We start from the raw sequence: 25,982 nt of genomic DNA on the forward strand, positions 1-25,982 counted from the left end.
AATAGCCAAAGGTAGGGTTGAGAAGAAAAAACCTATAGCCCTGAAATATACTCTGGGTGAAATATGAATGTTTTTAATACCAATTCATTAAATTTATCTTAAACATTTATTATCTCAAGTAATTTGTTAAAAAGAAAGTTTTCAAGCTGACAGCATGTAAATTTTAAGTGTTTGGTTTACACGGTTGGTTTTATGCATATTCTTCTTGCTTTTGATTTCTTAATCCAGACCATGCATTCATGAAACTGGAATAAATTTAAGACTCCCTTTGGGTTTACATAAATTGGTTCAAGAAGGGGTCACACCTCTCAGTACAAAAACTGTTTAAGGACTGCTGCAACTATTAGCCAATTAGCTTAATGTTACAACTAACATCCTGTACTGAGTACTGATCTCTGGTATCTGCTGAAATAAATGACTAATACGCCTTCAATTCCCTCAGTGTTCTTCGCCTATATGACCGCTATAATACTTTGTGGCTAATAAAATTTGAGATTGACTAATTTATTGGGTAGCTTTACCAAAATATCCAAGTGATCCTTTATATATTCATTAGAAACGGGTCCAAAATGAACTCTCTGAGGACTAAGTGGAAAAGTCTCCCTGGGATCAGCTTCACTGAGCTTTAGATACATTGGCACAAATCATGTGGAGGATCTTCTGTGGTTTTAGTGTAGCAATTTATCTACGTTTTATAGTTAAACTTTAAGCACGAAGTAATTAGAGGTCCCCAAGCTTGAAATTCATACACCTTGTTTTTTCATTCTTGAAATTGACTCTACACAAGCCTGGCAAACTAAGTATTTGACGAATGTGGGTTGTATGTTTAAAATCTATACCAAACTTCCAGATAGGGTAAAAACTCTTTCCTTTTGTTCTGAGAGGTTTTGAAAGTAGAAATGGGTAGGAAGTCTGTCTGTTACTGAGGGTCACTCTGCAGCCTATTGTGTTGTGCAGAAATATTCTCTAGTCCATAATCAAGTACACTGTGGCCATTAAGTACTGCACCTGTTGTCCAGATGGGCTAACAATAAACATGACACAGTCAATCATGCTTGCAGAATAGGGTGGACAGAAGGCTTTGGGGGATGTTTCCAGGGTCTTCCTCTGTTTATGTAGACTTTTACATCTATACTATTGGGTGGTGGTTGGGTGTATCTGAACGAGTGCATTTTAATTTTGGAATCACTCTGGGAAGTGACTCCAAGGGGTTCCGTGGAGTTTTGTGTTTTAAACTGACATGACAGCTCTCTTTTTATTAACTAAGAGGATTATTATTTGACAAAGAATGGAACAAGAAATTTCGACATGTTAGGAAACATTAAATACCACCAACATTGTTCTAACTTTAAATGCAAATAAAGCTTATTCTCTCTGCTAAACTTAATATATAACAGGATATTTTGGGAATTATGAATAATTTATTAGTTTTGGTAATTTTGTATTATGACAAGTTATTGAACACACAATTATGTGCTGTACTGAAATATGAAACATTGAATCAAAACTCACTTTCATTGAATAGCTCTTTTATAAAAGGGTTTGGAAGCAAAAGTACTTCAAATGCCAGAAAAGCCCATATCCCATTTCTCTTCTAAGAACATCATTTATTGGATGAACAATTCAGAGAAAGGAGAGATTTAGAGATTTTACTTGAACTTGAATAGGCACCTACCCTGCACACTATTTAAAATATCCTCCTTTTAGTGGGTTAGTTTACCAGCATGCTTAAATTTAAAATGAAACTATATTTTTTGGATTGAGGTAGAACATACTGTGGGCATTGTTAAAGGTTCACTTCAGTCACAATTATCAGAAAATAGCTTTTAAATATTTATTTACTTTTTGGAAGTGGATGATTAGAGAAAATGTATTGTATTAAGTCATCTCCAAAGGTCCTCTTATGTTTCATACTTAAAACTCATAAGGCTAAATAATTTTAATTCAGGAAACTGAAGGACAAAATTCAGAAACAATAAATCAGTTTAAATATTTTCAGGAGTTGCCAAAAAGGCTTGATGCCAGACAGTACTTTTTCTAAGTTTAATGTGGTATGTTATTAACTGGGAGTATCATATAAGAGCTGGCATGAAATGAGTAAGAAAGTAGTTTCAAACTGGATAGTTAACAGATAGAAAAGTGTATGATTAGCAAGTGGTGGTATTTGGTCTCTTGTCTGTTGATAATTACAGGCAAGAATGTCCAAATTAAGTATATTGCCTCTGCAGTGTTACTTGAAGTGGTTCTCTGATGCCATTTGCCATCATTCTTGTGATTCCAGAGGAAGAAATAAGCATACAGACTGAGGAATGGGACCGTGTGAACCTCATGAAGTTCAGCAAAGCCAAACACAAGGTCCTGCACCTGGGCTACAGAAATTCCCAGTGTCAGTACATACAGGAGGAATGGATTGAAAACAGCCCTGCAAAGGCCATCATTGGCAGATGAAAAGTTTGGTATAAATTGGCAAGGTGCACTTGCAGCCCAGAAAGCCAGTCCTATCCTGGGCTGCATCAAAAGGCACATGGCTAGCAGATCAAGTCTATTTTCTTACTCTATTCTGGCTCTCATGAGACCCCACCTGGAGTATTGCATCCAGCTCTGTCTTTTTTGTCCCCAGCACAAAAAAGACATTGACCTGTTAGAGTGGGTCCAGGGGAGGGACATGAAAATTATCCTATGAAAAAAAGACTGACAAATTCGAGGTGGCTTAGCCTGAAGAAGAGGAAAAAGCTCTGTGAGACCTTATTGTAGCCTTTCAATAAAAGGAGTTTATAAATAACATGGGGGAAGATTTTTTTACCAGGGCCTGTAGTGATAGGATTGTCATAGGATAAGTTTGATTAATTGCATCCTTCTCTCTGAATAGTCTCAGCATTAGTAGTGCTAAGCTTCAGCTGTAACCTGAGAACTAATAAAAAAAGGGACTGGAAACCTTTACTTGGACTTTTTGTGGGATCCTGAAGTGGAGGCCTGTTATCGTGCAAGAGTGCATAAATCCATAACTCTACAAGGGGCAATGATTTTAAACTGGAAGATGGTAAATTAAGATTGGGTGTAAGGAATAAAACTTTTATGTAAAGGGTTGTGAGACAACAGGCTACGTGAAGAAGTTGCACAAGTGTTCAAAATCGCACAGGGCTTTGCACAACCTGATGTAGTGAGAGATGGTCCTGCCTCTAGCAGGTCCTCCCCATAGCAGGAGATTTGAACTAAATCATTGATATTATATATCAAATACTATCTTTCTTTGTTGATTCCAACCCAAATCATTCTATGATTCTATGGAAAAATTGGTGGATGGTTTTGTCCACAAGCTAGTGCTATGCCTGTTTTGTGGATTCTGTATCACACTGTGAAGAGAGCTGGAACTCATAAGATGACATTTTGTAATAAGAGTGTGATGTCTCATTCTATTTTCTGATCAAAAAAGTAAATTATTGTGGACTTTCTGAAAATTTTGTCTGGTGTTAACCAATGGAAAAAATTACACTCCTACGTTGAGTCCAAACCATAATTATTGTCAACATGATACAATAAAACATAGGAACCAAAATAAAAAATTCATGGGAGATATTATGTTTTTATTAATTGTTATACATATCCTGCATTGATAATATAGATTCGAAGGAAACAGAATTTAAAAGCTGGTATTGTGAATTGTATTGTAACACTTGATTTCTTGTTATTTGATGACACATGGACTAGTATAAATTTCCTTTCTAGTAAGCACTATTTGAGGAAGAGTTTAAATATATTGCTTTCCCCAGTGCAGAGAAATTATTATTTTTTAGGTGATTAACCTGAAAATAAGGATAGATTGCAATACTTTGGAGGTCCTGTACCATTAACAAACAGGCAAGAGGTTACCTCCCCTTTGATGATAAGTTCTTGAATCTTCAGTGGAGTGAATAGTAGCTTCCCTGGGCTGTGATTTAAACTTTGATATTTTTTAATTCCCTCCCAGATAGGGCTTTCTGGAATAGCATCCAAGAGTTTGGGGATGGGCGTTTCTGTTTAGTGAGTAAATTTAAATTGTTCGGCTATTTCAACTTAATAAGTATCCATGCCAGTATTTTCATTCCCGGTTACATTGCCTTCTGGAGTTTCAGATGCCTGAGAAAGTGATCCATTTCACCTCCCACAACACAGTTTTGGGTCCTCTGATCATAATGAACTTCTTTCCCATAAGAAATGTGTGTGGTTGAAAGTGCCAATTCAAGTAAGCTGGTGTGAAATAAGAAAATTAAGGGAAGAGAAAAGAAAAGTGTGAAAAGATGAAGTAGTGTAAAAGTGGGAAATATGAGATAGAAAAAGGGTGTGTTTAGACCTTCCAGGAATTTTTTTGTACAATGGGGTTTTGTTCATCAACTATTAACAAGTTAATTAGGGATTAACTAAAAAACCTTTAGACACAATATGTTTACACAGTAGCACATGCTAGTTCAGGTACTTGAAGCAGCCCAGCTGTGGTAAAACAGAGATGAAAAAGCTACTTTATCTTTCTTCTTGGGAAAGTTTCATAGCCTTTTTAGCACAGCTAGACCTTAACAATGGCCACATTAACCCATTTACAGCTAGTTCACATTTGCCTTCATTTGACTATAAAGACATACCCTTAGCTCAGCTCAAGGTATTATCTGCCAGTAGGTCAAACAAATATTTGAACTTCACAAAACAAATGGATTAGCAACACCTGTGTTGTGTATGCAAGCAGAGCAGTTGAGTCCCTCTTTCCTGGTTAGCTCTGGTTAGAGATAATCAAGTGATCATAATAAGTGTCAATTAACTGGTGAACATAAACGAGACACAGCTTTAAAATTATGTTTAGTTTCAGTTAATATTTTTTAAAATATTATTTCCTTTATTACAAGTGTTTTGATTTTCCGTCTATTTCTGCCGTTCACTTTTCCTTTTAGTCATATTTTTTTTCTGAAGCCATCATTCACCAAAATGAGCCTTTCTCTTCAGAGGCCATTTGTCCATGGGCTGTCACAGCAGTGTCTTTTCCTCTTCCAGCCATGTAGGTGCCTCTACAGTCGGCAGATCCCTCCTCTTCTGAGGAAGATAGACTCAATATTATGACAGAATTATTCTCAGGAAAGTTTTAGACAGAATTTTTCAGTGATACTTTTGAAAAAAAAATTTTTTTGAAAGCTATCATATTTGTAACAAAAACTGTCATGATTCAAACTGTCTTTCAAGAGGTTGCTAAAAGAAACAAGAAGAGTAGATGAACATTATCAGGCATTACTCATTAGTTCTTCTGCAGGATGTATAAAAGTTGTGGGTGACTGAAAAAGAAGTGTGTTTGTTGAGTTTGAGCAGTCTTCACTCAACTCTGTATTTTAGTTTAAGTATCATAATGTACCATACTTTAAGAAAAATGATTTTGTCTGTTAAATTAATGAGCTTGATTTACAAATTACATTGCTGTATAAACTGGTTCTTCAGATGGACTAGGCACAAGAAATATGTATAAGAATTAAAAGGTGATTTTGGAGAGCAGTAAAATACTAGCAGAATTTAAAGGAGATTATTTCAGTAAAATCTCAGCTCACAGATTGTTGAATGATTGTATCAAGAAAATCTTTCTCTTTTTAGCAAATGCATGCTTGTATTATATTAGGTTTGGGTGTGTATAATTAAAAGTAATTCTTGAACTAACCAAATGTAATAAGTTATCAGTATAATTTTAAAATACTTTAGAAAAAAGAAACAAAAAATGTATTTATCAGTGCTAATAGCAAGCGGAAAAGAGATGGTTTAAAGACAGTGTTATCTTGCAAAACAAAACTTTGCTCCCAAAGTCAAGGTAACCATCTGTGTCCATGTCTGATTCAAGTACTGTGCAGGGATTGAATTCTGATGCTTCTAAGTTCATTTGTTAAAGAATACTAAAATATCTGGCTACAATAACGCCCTGAACTTTTTTGTTTAAGATGTTCAATATATATTTTGAATGGTGATTTTCTCTTATGGCCAGAAAGGTTTGACTTTTTCAGGTAGCAAGTGTAAATCTTAGATATGATATAATCAAATAAAAAATGTTTTCCCTCATTGCAGAAAGAATCTTGAGCTAAATTAATCCCTGATGCTAATGAATGCAACTCTGATGAAGTGAATGTCGTGTCTACACACGTTCTCCTTGGCTGTAGAATTTGCTTCCTGTTTTCTCACTACAAGCTCTCAGTTCCATTACTATTCTCTCTTCTGATCAAACGTCTCTTATATTTCCCTGTTGGGAACTCTTCAAAGGCAAAGGAAACTGGACTTTTGTCACATGACTCCTTAAAAAGATCCTTCAGTAAATGAAGGGGGAAACACCTTGGGTTGTGTGCTGGAGCTGATAATAATAACAGAAAACATGCTAACTTATTTCTAATTTATTTCAAGCTCATTCATAATGAACTGTATTAATTCTTTTAACCCTAGAAAAGACTTAAAGACTATGTCATATTTCCAATAAAGATTTAACTATTCTTCTTAGTAGTTATTGGGATTTCCAAGAGATTCTGTTTTCTTTAAAACTGCTGAGAGAGATTATTACAAGTAGTAGTGCACATATATACATGAAGTGCTGGAAGATCTTTCCCACAGGGGCTTTGGATAAACTTTTTTTTTCTTTTTTTTTAAGCAGCAGTGCTTTTGAAAAGAAGCTGTACCATTTCCCAGTTGTCATGACTTAACCAGTATTCTAAAGTGTCATACTACTTTCTCTGAAGATTGCTACATTAGAACTTGGGAATTTCCATTGCAGCTTATGCATGCTCATTTTTCAATCCTCAGCAATTCTAAAATATTATTTTCGTTCTTATGAGAGTTCTTGATGAAAATATCTAGTGAAAAATTGAGAACCATTTGCAATAGATTTTAAAATTTTGTTGTGGTTCTACTACAGATGGTCGTGGTAATCTTAAATTTTTGCAGTTATTTTTTGAAATCACCAAATTCTCTATAGTTGCATTTTCTTACAGTCTGTCTTATGAACAGACAGAAGCCACAGCTGGAAGACAAGTAAAAGTAATTGACTAGTGGCACAGTTGGTTCTTACCAGAATCCTCAGTTAATTACATGGTTCAGTTTTGGCAACTGATAAAGATTTCTTCCCTGAAATTGTGAATTGATTGCAGACTTGTACCCAGTCTCAATCCATTTATGAATTTTCATTAAATCTTTTTTGACTACCTCACAAAAAGGAAAAAAAAATCTACAAACAAATCCACCACGTACCAGTGTCAGTCCTAAGACCAAGTCCGTAGAAGTAGTAAAGCTCTAAAATCACCTTAGTACCAGAAACAACTTTAGACAGTTGTATTCATTTCAGTATGTCACTTACTTTGGTAGAATAATGATACATTAGTCAGTAATTGTCCAGTTATATCATAGCTGGGTTTTGTATTCCAGCAGTGGATGTGGCTCCTACGTTTGCCAAACGCAGTATTTGATATACTTTCAAATGTTAGTGTTCATTTAACATAAGGAGATCTATTCCTTTTCAGTGTTTTTCTTAGCTGGGTATGTGTATGGGAGGTTCTTTTAATTAGCCTGTAAGACAAAAAAGTGAGTATGGCAGAAGTGCAGGTGATCAAGACCTACAATAGCTTATGCCATCAGGCATCAGGTTTTCTTTCTCACTTGCTACCATGTTGTGTTCTGCAGCCCCTGTAATGAATTTAATGACTTCTATCAAATGTGAAATTTGTTTTATTTTTAGTGCATGATTCCGAATGTAGAAAGCATTACCTAGTTCACTAACATCTAAAGCTGTTAGTTTCTAAAATTATGATCCACTTGCTGTCAGAAGAGGTTGTATATATTTCTCAAGGAATTTCTTTAGTGGGTGATTTTGGCTATATAGCAAATGACTGGCTTCCTGTGCAGACACTTGGCAGTGATAGCACAGTCCTCACAGCGTACAGTATCCTAGCCCATTAACAGTGGAATATTGGAATCTTCAAGTACTGTGGATATAGCAATATAAGTTCATAGAAAGAACTAGATAGAAGCTAATAGAAAGAATGCTAATTATAAAGCTTCTTATTAAGTGTTTTCCTTATTAATCTGCTTTTTTGTTACCACAGATAAAATACGTTGTTTTTTGGTTTTTTTTTTTGTCTGTCAGGAGTTGCATTTTACCACTGAGCACTGAAAAAAGTTAAGTTTGCCATTAAAACGATGCAGTGAGCCCACCAAAATAATGGGAGAAGTATGGAAGGAAAAAGGGTCTGTGCAAGAAAGCAGATCTCAATACAGAAGGGTCTGGTAGGGGAATCTGGATATATTTCAGTGTTAGTGAAAACAGGGAAGGATGTGAATTACAGCTTGCCAATTTTCAACACACCACTGTCTAAGGCATAAAAAGGCAATTGTATTGGCTCTAAGAAGGAGCAGCTCGCCTGTTTTGTTCACAGAATATTCTGAAATACCATTGCCAAAATTTAAGACAACGAAAGAGAGACATAAAAAAGCAGGATTTCTTCTTGACTTTCAGAAATATATTACACCTTGCCTCATGTAGATAGAACAGCTTTTGGTCGCCTTGACATACTAGTGGCATATGAAAGCCCTGTGGATGGATGGAGCGTTAGATTGGAAGTAATAAGGTTGTGCCTGACTTACCTCCGCATTTGTAGCAGATGTTACAAATGTCATAACATGAACCTTTGGGATCAGACTGGAAAAAAAAAAAGCAAGACAACAGATGTAGGCCTCTTAGTTTTACCAGCAAGTATAGTCTGACACTATATAACACTGTTCTGACTTGATGTTAATACCCTGTCCTCCTCCTGAGAACAGAATCAGTGACACTAACCATTTCTGTAACATTGGAGCTGTAAAGGGGTGGCAGCAGTTTTCATTTCAGAGGAATTTTGATACTAGTTTAAAAATAAGACAATAAAACTATTATTCCAGTAAGTGTCTTACTGTGATATCTGAATAAGTAATCCAGACTCATCATTCATTTCTTTATGCAATCATAATGTTTATGCATTTTTCCTGCTGGTAGAGCCAAATCTCTTGGACTGGACATTTCTCTAAAGGACTGATAAATTCCTATATTTTTAAGCCCTTGATTCACCCTACCCTTGTGTGTCCCTCTCCCTTGCCTCACTCATCACTTTCTACTTCATCTCTTTCTCTCCCATACTTCTGCAGACTTTTCCCCGATCTATTTACAGCAGATGGATTTTCTGGGAAGCTATCTCACTTTAATTATTTTTCTTCTGCTATTGATTTGAATTGAAAGTATTTGTTCTTTACTTTCTGTGTTGTCCTCTACATGTTGGAGACGGCTTGAAGTTATTCATTCCTTCTCTGTTTCTCACTGGTTCTTGCCAATGTTCCTGAATTTCACAGGAGGGGAATAAAATGAATGCAGGAGTATGAGCCCTTGTATTTTTTCCCCTGTGCTTCAATTTAAAGCAGGGGTGATTCTGTCTGCCACATCACTCCCTCAGGTGCTGCCATTCTTGAACTGGAGGCTTAGCCCTCTCCCTGAAGAATTTTATTGTCAGGGAGAAGAGTGGGGGTTGTCCCATGAAGAATTTTAATCACCCTGTCTGTAGCCCTTTTGAAGGAGGCACAATAGTTCCTATAGTAACTACTACAGTGTGGGAGAAAGGCCAGTGCTCCCGCCCCCAGCCACAGATGGAGAACTCTCTTTGCTTAGATGACTGGAAATTCTTGCACAGCAAAGATTTCATCCTTTACAGTGAATAGAAAAAAAAATCTCTGAAATAAACTCTTAAATGTATATGTGCTAATTAAGAAACAGTGCTAGTTTTCAAGGAGAGAACACAAAATATACTTATTTTGTTGTTGGGGTTTCTAATGCTAGGAAGTTCAGAAAAGGTGAAAATAAAAAGAGATATTTAAGACTTAAGAAACTTTGTCTCCTCCTTCCACCCACTCTACCCCCACCCCCTAAAGAACAAATCTTGTGGGAAGAAGCAGACCTATAAACCAAATGAAGGTAATTGGAAAAGGAACAGGCTTCTAACACAGATGAAAACTTACACTATGACTGTCACTTATCTTGTTTCTTTTTTCCATTAATTTTGAATGTTTCTCAAGGGAAAGACATATTTTCAAATTTAGTGATTCCAGTTGAATTAACAAGTGATATAATACATTCTACTTTTTTGACAACATTTCAATTTGATCAATTTAAGTTATTGAAACTAAAAAAGTTGTTTAAAAAAAAGTTTAAAAGTATTAAGCAACTTGAATTTGAAAAGCAAGTTCTGCAAAAATTCTTTTAATTTCTGGAGCTTTTTCAGAGATGAACTACTGAAAATAATAAAGCATATCTGTAATTGTGTTACATAATACTTTCATTAATTAACTAGTACATTCTTGACAAATAATAGGTTATTCCATGGAAAGTTTAGTTTTACTTTCTCAACCATGGATTCCCCAGTAATGAATTAATGTTCTTTACCAGTGACCAGAAGATGGATATCTATAATATGAGGCATTCTTGTACACAAAAATATAGATTTGGAGTGCTATTGTTAGCTTTGTAAATTGGTTATCATATATTGCATTATACATCTTACATGTAGTCCTTTGTGACAAATTTGTTCTGATACTTTATTGCTGTGATACTTCTTTGGTAATGGCACAGTATTAATGATTCCCATAGCTTTACTAAACTAAGATAAAATACCTTTCCACATATGTTGCAGCTCCATTTAAGATTTATTTCTTCTTCCCATCTGTGAAGGTGGATAAGAGACTTAAATTTGGGATCATTTGATGGCCTACAGTGAGATAACTGGTGACATAATTTAATTTCTTTGGATCCCCTTTCCAAATCAGAGGGCAACACCTCTGCTTACATCATGCTGTTCATCTCTCATCTCACGTTAGATCAGGATTTGAATATTTATCTTGTATACCAGATGTCCTCAACTTCTAGGCAGAGGGGTTCTCTGTTGCTGGAGATTTCTTTCAAAACTTAGAATCAGACTTAAATGGGATAGCAAGGAACAATCAATGGGAAAAAATATTCATCAAATGGTGTTAAACATGAAGTAAAGTAATTATTTTTAAAAAAAACTTCTGTGAATTATAGCATGCAGAAATACTGGAGTGTAAGGTTGATGATACTTGATCCTTCCTTGAGACTGAATCTTCTGTTGTTTGGTTTAGCCTTGAAGTCAGTGTTTGTCTTTTCTAAAACACAACTTTTAAAAATTTCCAAATTACTCATTATATCTCATCAGAAAGCCCCAAGATTTCAAGATGACATTGCACCTCTTCCTGTAAAACCACCTTGATTGCCACATCCACCTCCATTTTCTTTTGTGAACATTTGGAGCTGTGCATAGAAGTCACAAAAGATACATTTTCATCTAGAATCTACTCTACACAAAAGCAAATATATTAGAAATTGCATTGCCATTTCAATAGATCTTTCTTTCTACTTTGAAACAAAAAAAAGTTACATTCTGGGTAAGAATATTTAAAAGATTATAGACAAACCCATGCTGTGAACTATGTGATTTGTACATACAATCATCAGACCACTCTGCTTCTTATGCTCTCTCATCTGACACCATCATGTATTTTGTTGATACCTATGGGGAAAAATATTAGCCAACCCTATGTGAAGCTGCTGTGCAATTAGCCTGATGTGGTTACATATTTTGTGAATAAAGCTAGTAATTTTCTTTTTTTTGGTGGGGTGTTTATAAACTTTCATATTTATGTAGATCTACTCAGGCTTTGCTAATTAAAGTCTGAGTTTATTGACAGTCATAATTAGAGCTCTTCAAGATGAGCTCTGTTTTTTATAATTCTTCAGACAGCAGATTGTCTAAAAGGTTGTAGCGAGGTGGCCTTATGTCCACCTCTGCTTCCAAGTGTACAAAAAGTTCTTCTTAGAAAAATCGACAAAATTAAATAAAAAATATAAGGACTTTGAGGCTAATTGAGAAAAAGCTTTTAGGAGTAAATAAAGGTTAAGGGAACTATTATTAAAACATCAGAATTTAAAAACTCTGTGTTTGAATTTTCCAAAACTTTTCACAAAAGCAGTTTATACTGAAGGGTGCCATGCAAAGTCTCACAGAAGTTTTTTAGGGGAAACTGATAATTGTACTCATATTCTGCTCTTCCATTCCTCGTGATCAAAGAATATTGTTTATGCAGTTCTGCTTCTTAGGATTCTGTCTTCACCAGTAGAAAGCCACAGTGAACATCAGTCTTTGGTCTGTGTTCCCACACCTTAGAACTGTGTTTAAGAGGAAATCCTTCCTCTTCAGAATGCATAGAAATCTTTGTTAGACAGTCTACGTATTTCTCTTCCACAGTTTCCCACTTTTTGTAGCACAATTGCAAATGCTCCTGAGGTTGCATTAAGCATGCTTAGACTGCCCCCAAGACACTCTGAAAGGGAGGTGGCTCTTCCTTCACCTCATGCATATCCAGATTAGTCATTGAGGGAGGAATTTTAAAGAGGAGCTAGTGAACAGTTAGAATTTCTTTTTATGGAATAATCTTATGCCAGGAATAGACATGTCAGTTTGGATAGTAAAGGTCATAGTCCAATGCCATGGAAAGTAAAACATTTTTGAAGACCGATTCTTCTGCCCCAGCACTACAAAGTACACATATTAAAGCAATCTTTCTATCTTCTTGTCACTATTAGAAGTCAATATTTAGTACAAATATTGTTTCAGCCAACTTTTTGATTAATTTGTGAATTCAAGCGTTAAACGTTGTCAACTAAATGTAGGCAATGCAAAATATGACCACTTGTGAAAAAGTTTATTCAGAGATGTTTGTTCATAGTGCTAAAATAGGAGAAGCTTGGAAGAATTTGACTTGGGTTTGGGACTTGTTTCTGTTGTGACTCCTTCTGAAGTCTGGTATTCATTCTTCAGCCTTCTCCACATCCTAATTTTCACTACTTCCTGTAAGTGAAAAGAATAAATTTATTTCATTAATTCAGTATTTTGTTCCTGGAAAGAGTCTCCATTTAAAAGGGAATCCACATTTTTTAAAAAGATGTGTGTCCACACCTTTAGGTTTGTGAAGCTTGCTGAGCTACTCTGATTTATAGATGTTGTGAAATAAATCTCTTGCTTTTCAAGTTTTCTGTGGGTGGCTGAGCTGTGGTTCCATCCACAAGGTGAGAGATTTAGATGACTTGCTGTGGCTTGTGTGATGGAAGCCAGTTTAGTATTTATAGGTTATGTTTTGAAATTTTAAGATAAAATAACTTTGGGCTTACTTTTTAATACAAATGTTTCAGTCTGTCTTCCTTTCATCTATTAACATGCCAACAATGCATTCAATACAAATAAGAGGTTTTGTGCTGTGACTGGACTGTGGGATTGCCATGTTTCTGAAAGGTATCAATGTGTGGTATGCACTCATATACCCAAAAATAGCATATTTCTTCTGCTGCAAATAGGTATCAAGAGAACTTGAAAGCTCAAATGAGTAAAATAATAAGATCCAGATGATCAAATAATATGTTTCCCCTATTCTATATTTCTCTCAGTGTTCTTGTCTCATTCCTCAAAATATGAAGAATGATAGTTATGGAAACACATGAAATAAGGTGCATATGTACTATTTATTCTTTTTTCAAAAAAGAGTAGCAGCATGGCTACCAGAAACGTAATAGTTTTCTGTGTAACCTATTATTGTGGTTGTAAAATTAGGAACTGTCATTAGAACCCCACATCACCTGACTAAGAGCAAGACATATAAATCCCAGAGTTCTAGTGCTATAGAAATGTCAGTGAACTGAATGGCATGAAAGTACTACAAGATATTTGTCTATGTATATGCTAGCCACAAGTATGCAGTCATCGATAGATGATTTAACTGACAAATTTTAAAGCTAAGATCTGACCCTCTCTTGTTTTCTCGTTAACTCACTGACCTTAAAGTGATTTCATTTGAGGTATAGAACTGAAGGTCCCAATCATGAAGGACTGATGACTTACCTGTCAGTGTCATTTAAGGTGAAGATACTGTTTTAAAGAGTGCTGCACTGACTTCAGGCACTTCATTCAAATTATGATACTTAAATGCTAAAAACCTTGCAATTGACATAGTAGAATTGGATTCAATATGTAATGGATACACTTTAAAATAGTAGAGGGTGGTAATGTAAGGATATGGGCAGGAAACAGGAAATTAATTGAAAGTTAAATTCCTTTGGTGTTAGGTGAAAGGTGGTGTGTTCAGACAATGTGTGGAAAATATGACACAGTCCAGCTGAAAGAATGAATAGACCTAAAGGATTTCAGGGAGGTGTTGCAGGTTTACAGGTTGGGGGATTTTTTAATCTTAATAATGCTCTGATGGAGACTACTGTGAAGCAATGTCCAGCAAGCCAAAACTGAATTTGCTTTTTTGTTTCTGATAGATTATAAATGAAATAACTGTACAAAGCATCATGCTGACAGCAATCATAATCAGAATACTGAATATCTTTACAGTGCTATATATTTTGTTTAGTCCCACAACTTAGGATAAAGTTTTTCTAAGAAATACAGTCTTGAAAATTTTTCTTTCAAGGTGTTAGGGTCTATGTCCTTGAATATGAGAGAAGAGGAGGACTTAGAAAATACCAGCTCTGCAGCAGTCTCCATTTGTAATTATGAGCTATTGCCTGAATCTATTAGCTATGAAGCCACCTGTTTGCTCAGTATAAATAGCTTAGAATTTCCTGCAAGGAAATTACATGAAACATCAATAAGAAATGATATTGCATTTTCAGGTCAATATGACTATCATTACTTGGCATTTATCTTTTCCTACTGATATCATGTTTGGCAGCCAGTATCATAGAAGAGTAAGAAATTGTTGCTCTGTATTTTGTTTCCGTTGGTGTTAAATTGGCCTGTTCAGTAATGGCAGTCATTCATTTTGCTTGTTTTAGTGGATCCTTGATATTTCATTTTTCTTATCATACGCTGTAAAGACAGCAATACATAAAGATGGACTAGTGCTGTGATGGTTTCAGAGGCATTAGTCTCTCATCAGGGTCTTGGGATGTAAATGCTTTTGTACACACTTTAGATGGGTGCAGAATGAACTTTGCCTCTTCTCTCTGCTATGGATATGCCTGGTTTTGTTGCTAAGACAGGAAAGGAATCTTCCTGCAGCCCTGGGCCATGTTCTCTGTGCTCTGGCTTTCTCTGATCATGTGGGAAAGGTAGCCTTGGCCTAAGAAGAAATCTCAGTTTACAGTAGACTACTTAATTTCTGGTTTTGTGTTCCTGGCATATAGAGACAATTTAACAGAATATTAGTTTTGTGATTTCATTGCCTTTTTTGTAGTCACTGCTGCTTTGAAGCATAACTACCTATTACTCACTTTGCACTTTTAAACCATATAATTTAAATGTAGAAGCTGAAGGTTCAAGTGCCTATTCCAGCAACTGACATGGGTATCTGGGATGCTAAAATACTCCTCTACACTGAGAAGAACTTTGATATAGATGTGTTTACAAATGTTGGCTTTTTAATGTTGTGTTTATTTCATTTCACTTTCAAATAATAACATGTTCAGACAAACCTCTCAGATAAACTAGTAGAATAAACTTCCTAATTCATGAGTAATATTTAATTCTTATCCCCACATTTCAAAACATTTGCAACGTGTGTAGGCTCTTTGTCAAGAGTATTTTTCACTACATTCTGCTTGCTTTCATCACCATAAACCTACAAGGATCTAAGATATATCTGAACAAAAAAGCAATTTCCAGATTAATTGGACATTTAAATAGCTTGGTTTTTTTAAAAGTCTATACTTTTCATCCTTCAAATTTGAGTCTTAAATTACATATTAAATTACCAAATTTATGTACTATGTAGAAGGCAAAATTTAAATTAACACTGTTGTATTAAGATGAAAAACATTTAAGTAGTTAATGTCAGTGATAAGGATGCATGAGAAATGAATGTGCAGACCTTGCAACATAACTGTTTTTTATTCAGTTATAGGTGCCCAGCGCAGGAGAAGTCCCAGTGCCCTTGCCATTGAAGTATTTGAATCACATTTGGGAAGTCATATTTTACAGGTAAAAAATGGCTTTTCCAAGAAAAATCAAAATATCTACCTAGTCATATTTCTGCCAATATTTTGAATAGTATTGTTGTCAGCACTTATATTGATGAGTTTTTTTATGTTCATATTTCTTCTATTTTGAAAGTCCATAATTGGGAAACTGTTAATGAGAGGGAAAGCAAGTGTTATTTTGGCTGAATCACAATATTTTGTTGTTTAGAAGTGGTGCAGTAGGTGTTTGCTTGCAGAATGCCCTTATGTATTTGTGTGAATGTGTGTACAAGCTCGTATTTTGTGCTGGTGATTTGTCTTATGTATCAACTTAGGGTTGGGTTTCTTCCCCACATTGGTTTATAAGCAGTGCTTTTCTCCGTAATATCCAAGTTGTCACAATTATATTTCACAAATTTGGAGCAATCTGCAGAGGTTAAAAAATGAATAGAAGCACCCCTCTTAGGTGTCCTTAGCTTGGGCTGAAAACTGGTCTGGTACTTGTCAAACAAGTTCATCCCATGGCACAAATCATCATGTTCCATGAAGACTTGACTGAAAAACAATGACCTGATGGAAACATTTTTGTGCGTGATTAATTTTGCCAGGATTACTACAACCTTTCTTAGGTTGAAGTGATCAAATGTGGAGTATAAGCAGTTAAGAAGAAAATGTGATGAGTTTGGCAGTAAGGCAAGCCCAGCACTATGGAAATAAAACCCACACAGTCTTTTCTAAGTGTGGCACTGAATAACTGCTCTTATTTAGCAATGTACACAGCTTCTCAATGCAAATATATTGTCTGGTGTATTATCTTTTGAGAGGTATGAGAGAGGTAAATTAGGATATTATCATGAGAAATATTCCACTTAATTTGAAATGATTGAGAGCTATATCTGTACTAACTCAGCTGTGGTATTCAAAAGCACTATAGATAATGTCAAAATTTTCACATCTTTATAAAGTAACTAAATGCAGAATAGCAACAAAGATAATTTTAGGAAAACATGGAATTAACTAGTAGAATTAATTTCTCTTTGGAACAAAAATCATGAATGAAATTATTTGCTTAGTTGTGCACTCTTGGCAGAAGTCTAGGTCAAGTTTTTGATTCTGTAAGCAAATACTTTTGTTGTAGATATTGTGTCAGAGATCTGCACCAGTATTTACAGTACTGTGTTTGCATATTAGTCAGGAACACTGCTATGCTGTCTCATACATGTAGAAAAAATTAAGAAGTAGCAGTTTTGTGACATTTCAGTTTACGTAATTTGTCAGTATGTTGAGTGTGTAAACATATAATATATCCCAAAGGTATATTTTTTACAATATTGTTTATTACTTATATATAACTAAAACCTCATTGAGACTGATTTATTTATACTCTTTAGGTATTAAGTATGGCTCTTATATATGAAAATGAAAAAAATCTAGGATGGCCGCTTTGAAAAACTACTTGATATTTGAGTTTTGTACTTATTGCATATTAAAAAATTAGTGACTTTCATACGTGTTTAAAGTAGATTCTACTTATGGGTTGTTGGGGGGATTTGGGTGGGGGTTTTTTTTGTTTTGTTATGTTTTTTGTTTTAAATTTATTTGTGATAAATTAAGGTGTTTTCAGTGTATAACTTCATCATACTACTACTAAAAAAATCCTATATTGCACTTGTACTCAAAACTGAGGGTTTTAAATCATAATTACTATCAGCCTTGTATTGAATATCTATTGAGGTGTGGCCTTTTCAAAGAAGATGATGCTTTTATCCAAGTACTCCCATGAATCTCTCAGTTGATAATAGAAACTTCCACTGATATTTGCAAGTTAGACTGTTGACAATGGATAAAGGACAACATGAATTAAGAGTGGTGACAGGTTTATCATGACACATTAAGATTTTGTCTTATTTTAGTAGAGCAATCAACCCTTGGGAGTAAAACCTGGGTCATGCATTCAAAAGCACCACTTCTAAACAGATCAGAATGAACTTCAAAGTTCTACCTTGTGGTCTAATAGGTAGAAATAAAATCATCAGAAGTCAAAATTATTTTTAAAACAGCAATTGGACAGACTCTGTCATGCAATAGAGTTCTACCATGTTCTCGCCTAGTCTGCCACTCACAGAAATTATTTTCAAATAATTTCGAAGTAATAATATCATGATAAGTATTGTTTGCAAGTGAAATAAACAACCTTGATTTTACCTTGGGAATTTTGATTTCAGAGTCTGTTATTGGAAGAATTTGAATTAATAGTTTGGGTAATCCCTTTTGCTGTTAATATTTTGAAGACTGAGTTAAGTGTAAGCTCAGAAATTAAGGAGCTTCTCTAATCTTTTTAATATTTTGATACTTCAAAATTTATTGATAGAAAAATATGCATAATACAGTAGATTTTTAAAAACTAGATATAGTTTATTTAAAATGATGTTTAAAAACAGAAATGGAGGTACATCTTGTGATACTTTCACATTTTGAGTCTACAAGCAGGTACTGTCAGTCATGTCTAGGGATCCATTATATTCATTAATCACGTCCATATGTATTTAATCCATGTATATACATATAATGCTTAGTCATCATTGAATGAAGAAAGCTTTCATTCATGCTTTCTTTTATTGTTAAGGAATCAAACGTTTAAATACTGCTCAATTGATGATTGATACAGATACTAAAGGTTTTCTCCCCTATGCAGTTAAGTGTAGAAAACAGAAAAGTAAAACTCTACCAGTAATAAGGAAAAAAAAAAGTAGAAAAGTTATTGATCTGAGATAGCATTTGTGCCCAGGGATCATAGAGTTAATTCTGTTCCATTAATGGCAGACTTCAGCAACTCCAAAAAAATCAACGCACTATTACCTTTACATAAATTCAGAGATGAAAAATTGAGTAAAAACCCTGATAAAAGGAAATTCAATACTTACAATGTAAATACTTTTCATTCACATAAGGCTGGATGCATCTTTGCATTTGTCTTTTGTACAAATCTAGAGTCTTATACTTTGTTTACACATAAAATCCGACCCTCATGCACATCCTCATTATGAGAGTGGTGAGGCACAGGCTGCCCAGGAAACCTATGGCTGCACCATTCCTGGCAGTGATCAAGGCCAGGTTGGATGGGGCTCTGAGCAACCTGGTCTGGTGGAAGGTTCCCTGCCCATGGCAGGGGGGTTGGAACTCAGTGATCTTTAAGGACCCTTTTAACCTCAGTCAGTCTAAAATTCTATGATTCTGTGCCAAAAAGTCTCCAAGGCACAGCTGATTGCTGTATATCATGCTGAAGAAATTCCCAGTGGTAGGTCAGAAGCCAAAGGCACTATCCACTCTGTGCTTGTGGAAAAGAAGACACCGCAAAAGACAATTGCTCAAAGACTATTACATCAAAATTTTTATGTCAGTGTACTGTCTTTTAAATTTTTTCCAAGTAGAATCACCTGAATTATGAATAGTAGAGTAGGATGTAATAGAGGAGAAAAGTAGATAATGGCAACACGTTAATTAAATTTTGACAAGATTTTTGATTTGCCAAATTATGGGCTTTGTTTTTCCTGTCTTGTACATTCTTTTTCTTCTGAAAAATAATATTATAACAAGAATAGAGATCTTCTGTTTTATATTTCTATATATAGATCTGTCTCGCAACTAAATCCAGTAAAAAATTATTTCTGCTACCTACTATTAAAATTTTAGCTTAAATTGCTTGTAAAAATTAGCAAGATTTTAATCAATTTTTCAGGACCTCTGGATTTTTTTTCCTGTAACTTCACTCCTATTGAGAAGGTATGAAAAAGGGTCAGTAACCCCATAGTCTTCTTATAATCAGGAATGATCAGGAAATGTAGAACTAAATATAGAGAAAAGGGAAAGTTAGTGAATATATTTGCATATGCAAATTAGCTTAATTGATACTGCTTGCCTCTACAGGGATTTTTCATTACAAACTGGAGTGCTACATTGTTCAGCTCATATTGAGTAATTTAGTAACTAATGAGACCAGTTTGCACTAATTTGCATATGATAAATGAGCTTAATTGCAGTAAATAACTTGGAGGCATAATTACTTAATTTTCCTGTGTTGCATGGCTTTTAAGTTCACGTATGAACAACTCAAGATAATTTTGCATATTTAAATTAGTTGCTTTTAAAATTCTTGAACAAAAAAGAATACACCTTACAATTTGAACTGTAAAACAATTAAAAGTATAATGTATATTACGTTAAAATAAAATTTAATATTTTGAAAATATATGTTTTTTCCTTTGAAGACACCAGTGCCTTTTTAAAGACTAAATATTTGGAATCAATCACAATGGAATAGTTTTAAAGTCAGGCTAGGATGGAAAGCTGGTATAAGTAATAATCATAGGAGTGTGCATCTGAACTGCAGTGAGCAGTACACGTTTTATAATTCTGTATACAGGAGTGGTAACTTTCATAATTCCATTCTTTGCTTCAGCAGTGCCTATTCAACTATTTTGAAACTGTAACACTTTCATATAGCATTATGTACACATTGCATACACAATAACTTAGACACTAGTTGTCTTAGATTGTCTATACTGTGCTACCTCATTTTGTGTGAAGAAATGCTGAATCAGATACTGAAGTGTCAGTGCAAGAAAAAGTATATCCTTTTCTTCTTTTCGTGGACATGTTCGATTGTGATCACTGGCATGAACAACTGTTATAATGTAGATTTGTACAATGAGTTTCAAAACATGCAAACAAAAGCAAAGAAACAAACCAAACATAATCCAAAATCAAACTAATTGGAAGATCATAGTAACTTTCTGCCATGTCCCTAAAGTTATTGCACATTATATAATTTTGATAGATTTGATAGGATTGAAGTACTGAACTAGACAGAGAAAAAAGCCAACTACCAATCTCATTTATTTCCACGGCAAGATCTGTTGAGCACCTGTGATTTATAAGTGGATGACAATTAGTGAATTCTCCTCTGTTCCATAAAGGTCCCCACCTACCTTCCTAGAAGATTTTCATAAGCCTTGTTGAATTTTATCTTGGAAATGTTATGAGACTTGCATTTCCCTTTTACTTGGTGTCATACCTTTCTCTCCCGTTAAGTATTTTGTGGTGAGCAAAGGTCTTTGTAATTGCAGTATCAGATTCAATGAGAGAAGAAAAATCAGGTTCCCACTAAGATCCAAGGAGAAACAACCTCAGTGAAAATAATCTGACCCTATAGGTTGTATTCTTCATTGAGTCAAAAGTCACAAACTACAAACCACTTAACTTGAATGAAGTGGTTAACAGTGTACAGAGGATACCTGTAGTTGATGTCCAGTTGTGTCCAAGATGACCCAACAAGGCCTGTAAGCCCTTGCTTTACTTCTTGGAAACCTCTGTATCACCACAGCCTTGATCATGGAATGTCATCCTAGAATGGGAGCAGAATTAGAGCTACTTGGAAGCTGCAAATGGTGGCTCAAATGCTGCAGTTTGGCTTTACCCCATGGAGTAGTCCCAGGCTTTCCATGCCTGAAAGGCAGTCTTGGTTCACATGTTTTTCACTCCACTGGAAGCCTGAGATGGTGGATGGAACTTCATGGAAGATTTAATAGCCTCTTTACCTTCATCCAATAGAGAAGCCATAAAATAACACCCATTGATGTTATTTTAGCTTTTCTTTACTTAAAGTCAACAAATAAGCAAACTACCCACATCTTATGGATGTAAGAAGCCTAATGAATTGCTAGCATTGTGAAAAATCGAATAATGCCTCTCATCCTAGTAGTTTGATATTTTTTCTAATTACTTTTATTAACGTATCCAACACTGTAGTAATAAGACTAATATAAAATAACCTGTTTGTCAATTTACTGTGCTTCAGAGAGGGGTCCTTATTAATTGTGAGATAAATGTGCAGATGAATACAATTTCTAGTGAATCATTCAAGGTGGTGCCAGTACCATATAGAGTAGCTGAGCCATTGATTTGTTTTCTGGAGCATGTCAGATAAGCTTAAATTTCTCAGGAAAGAGGAAAATTAATGTTTCTTTACTCCAAGTCACCACTCTACCAATCTTCTGTTTGCAGGTAGCCAGTACCCCATCCACCTGCATTACTAAACTGAAGTAAAAGCTCAAGGGGCTGATCCCATCCAACTCTTTGAGCTGTGTAATAGCTGAAAATAACAGACTGAACCATATTTGGGATACTCTCAGAAGTACTCAGGGTCACATGAATGACCAACTGAATGCAAACAAAGATTGTTAATATCTCAGTAGTTACAAAATAAAAGGCTTTTCCCCATCTTCAGCCAGAAAAAATTTCCAGTTGTTACTGGAAAATGTTTTCACATACTCCTCAAGTTACTGCAGTTTTATCATCCAGTTTGTAATTCAATATTATCAAATATAGAAGGTGTAGAATGAAATTTGAAGGGAATTTTTATACCATTTCTCTCTTGTCTAAGTGGGTCTTGTCCTACATTTCTGTCACTATTTTTGTAGCATTATAGACATAGTTTTTAGAACAATGGTATTCTATCAAGCTTTCTAGATGAAAAGTGGAAATAATTCACTCTACATCTTCACTACAGTATTTAATCATATTTGGAAGATGTTGCTATTAATCCATAATAACCAGATTAGACTATTATAAGACAATGACACCATTCATTTTTTTAAATATTTTCCTGTAGAGTAAGTGGGTTAAGTTCTCCATACACTGTAAATTTGTGTGTTAAGCATGCAACCAGTTTAGATTGGGCAACATTTGTGAAAATGTTTTGTTGAGGCAAATTAGAGAATGGTAAACAGAACAAGTTATTTACATTTTTGCAGTAGTGAACCATTGTGTATGGTACAGGAGTTGCACACAATTAACAGTGTAATGGAGAAACAGAACTTTTCCTGAAGGGAGAAAAGTACCAATACTTTGCCTTGTAAGCCCATTGTTAGTTAGGTATTAAAATCAGCCAAGCAGTATAAATAATTATAAATGAATGAGATACAAAGTTCTACAATTTTTGTTCCCCCACAAATGTGCAAAACTTTGTAGTGTTTTAATTAGATAGAGGAAATAGAAAAAAAAAAGTTGACTGTCTAGGTTGTAGCTGAGTGGAAGTCTCATTTCTTCCAATATTTGAATTATTATAGGAAGTCCCATCTGACAAGAAAATTTAAAAAGTGGGAAAAGAGACAGGAAAGTGTTGGAGTGCTATAAAATATTAGGGAGAAGATTTATCTTCCTATTTACTATTTTCAGTCATTCTGAGTATTATATAATGAGGTTCTCTCTGTATAACACTAGTCAACACAGAAATGGTGACACAAGACTAAAGGTGAGGAAGCAGCAGATGGTAGTACTGATGGAGGATTTTTCCAGGCTGTAAAAGGTGTCAGGAGAAAAGACTTCTACTGGCTTGGAAATTTGTGAAGGGCAATTGCTAATGATGATGTCAGTGGTGCACTTGCCGAGAATGAAGAAGACTGTTCAGCTTCTTGTCTGTATTGGGTTAAAGGGGTAGACTACTAACTGACATCTGTTAGCATGTGTCAAAGGCAGACGAAAAGAGGAAAATGTGAAAAGGCTGACAAAACTTAGAGTATGTTGGAGAGCATAGATCTGTGCTGTCTGAAAGTAAAAATTTTTGGGATGAAGTAGAGGTTAAGTTATGCATCAATAGCCAAAAATAAAGTGGAAATTAAATAGATTAATTAAGAGGAAATAGTTGTTACAGATCAAATCACTCAGCAGAGCGATGCTAAACTTTCTATTGGTGAAGAGTTGTGCATAAATGCAATGTGACAGAACAAGTACACAGCAAGTCAAACTTAAGGTTTGGAGATCATATAAAAATTCTATAAGGGAATGATTTCTGTAGGGAATATATTGAGTACTTAAATTTTGAAACTGAACCTCCTAATTGTCAAGTACAGCCTAAATTTATGAGTTTTCTTCCTGACATTAAGTGGCATCCAGAGAGTTTGGGTGCAAACCTAAAGGGAGCACCAAATGCTCTCAACAAAATGCAGTCCAGAAACTGAACAAAGAGGAGAAAAAAAGGCATTTATTTAATCTACATCTCTATCCAAAATCAAAAGCATTTAGTGTGCAACCGTGTTTTCTCTAGAATAGTTGACGATTATACAGTTCAACTTAGTAATTTCAAAACAGAGATATAACAGTAATAAATGGGATTCTGTGGTGCCTTAGTTTGAACTGAACGATGATGGATTTATGATATAAGAGATGGTATATATCCTGATGAAAGTATAACTTTCTAGAACAGATATAATTCTAAGTGAACAGGACTAAAGCATAGTGAATTAGGAACAAAAAGAGAGGAGAATAGTAACTGTTCAAACACCATACACAGTTTAAAGACAGGAAGTCAGTGCAAAAGCTGAGATATTGTGAAAAGAGTCATAGGACTCTGGTAAGGAAAGATTACTACCTTGCGTCACTGTGTGCCTTCCCAGGGACAAGGAATCTCCAGCAGCAGCTTTCCCTTTATGATGTGAGGATAATGGTATTTCATCTTTCTGTGGATTTCTGTAAAATCTGCCTAGGAATCTGTTCATGTTTGATCAGCAATCACTTCTCAGGTACTTTGTAGACCGACAGTCTTCTCAGAAGGTCATACTCTAGTCATAAAAGGGCAAACTCTTATACTTAATGTTAATTTATTTAGAAATTTACAAATCTAATTGTGCATTTTGTACTAGTTTAGTGATTTGGGATAAAGATAAGCATTTGAAGCTGAAAGTAGGCAGAAAAAGCTCTCTTGGAAATTTTAATGTTGTGGGTCTCTATTCACTGTTGGATGCTCTTTTGCACTTTAAACATGTGTAAATGCCACTGCATGCTATGATATGGCTCTGGTGTTACACCAGTTTAAATTATAACAGAGGTTAACTTGATACATTGCATGATTCTAAAAAGGGCTAGGAACAAAGGCTAGATCAGAATCTGAAAAGGTTAAAGGAGTTGCACAGACAGCACTGTTACAAAGGACATCTCAGGTCCATTAGCTGGAACACGTAGCAAGAGAATTTCCTGGGTTCAGGAGACTCAAAAGGTGCTAATTTGCATACTCCAATTTGTCCCAGTCATAGCAAATGCATTAGATTGACTCCATAAGGGCAGGGCTTTCAATCTGGAGTTATGGCAAAGGTACAGAATCCGAGCACTTGCTGCCCAAGGGGTTATATGCTAAAAGGAGACTGGGGAGGTGTGGGAAACAGCAAATTGTTTTGCAATTGGAGCTTGGAGCAGTACACTTAAACCTGCATTTCATATGGAAACTATATATAGGGAAGCTTGCAGTTTCATTTAATAAAAAAATATTTGATCTGAGCAGTACATGTCCACATACAGTGGTGTGTTATTTAATTCCTGAGAAACTATTTGAAGAAAATGACATATCTCAGCCCTGTTTCTTGACCGTTTTGCTGTCACCTGCTGAGTGTTGTCATTTCCATAGCCAGTGGGCTGTATTGAATCAAACAGAGGGAATAGGTCATTAAAAGAAGTGGAGGAGTTTCTGCAGTTCTTCTGCAGCCACTAGAAACTGAAGGAGGATTTTTTTTTTCTTCGGGTATATCAACAGAACTATAATGGAGTCTGCATTCAGCTATGATTTAGGGTTTTGCCCTATATTTCTCTGAAGTAAGGTGGCTTGAAAAGTATAGACAGCATAAACTAATGTGCAGGTTCACCAGGAAGAATTATACCTTCTATGGTGTTTGTAAAGATATAGCTAAGGGCAGTAAGTGTCCTTGTTTCAAAAAACTTTTTCATTTTTTTTTTCAATCACAGCATTCATCGAGAAAGGAAAAGAGTGTTGATTTTATATAAATAAATAAAACTGGGGAAAAGTATATCTCATGGGCATGCTGAGCAAATTAACTGATATTTTTCTTAACCATTTTGAAAATATTGATGATCATTTCAAAGCTTTCAAATATTTCTCATTTCA

The 25,982-nt window shown here is 35.0% G+C and overlaps 1 protein-coding gene across 4 annotated transcripts in view; it reads left to right on the forward strand.

Annotated features, from left to right (window-relative positions):
* NPAS3 (neuronal PAS domain protein 3) overlaps positions 1 to 25,982 on the forward strand; it is a 592,150-nt gene that overhangs the window by 280,951 nt on the left and 285,217 nt on the right. For all 4 annotated transcript variants that reach the window (XM_088167275.1, XM_088167277.1, XM_088167276.1 and 1 more), the window contains one exon: positions 15,970 to 16,052. In XM_088167275.1, the coding sequence (XP_088023401.1) occupies positions 15,970 to 16,052 (83 nt within the window). The remainder of the gene's footprint in view (positions 1 to 15,969; positions 16,053 to 25,982) is intronic.

This window comes from Sturnus vulgaris, chromosome 6 (genome assembly GCF_052056855.1).
Source record: "Sturnus vulgaris isolate bStuVul1 chromosome 6, bStuVul1.hap1, whole genome shotgun sequence".
NCBI classification, from domain to species: Eukaryota; Metazoa; Chordata; class Aves; order Passeriformes; family Sturnidae; genus Sturnus; species Sturnus vulgaris.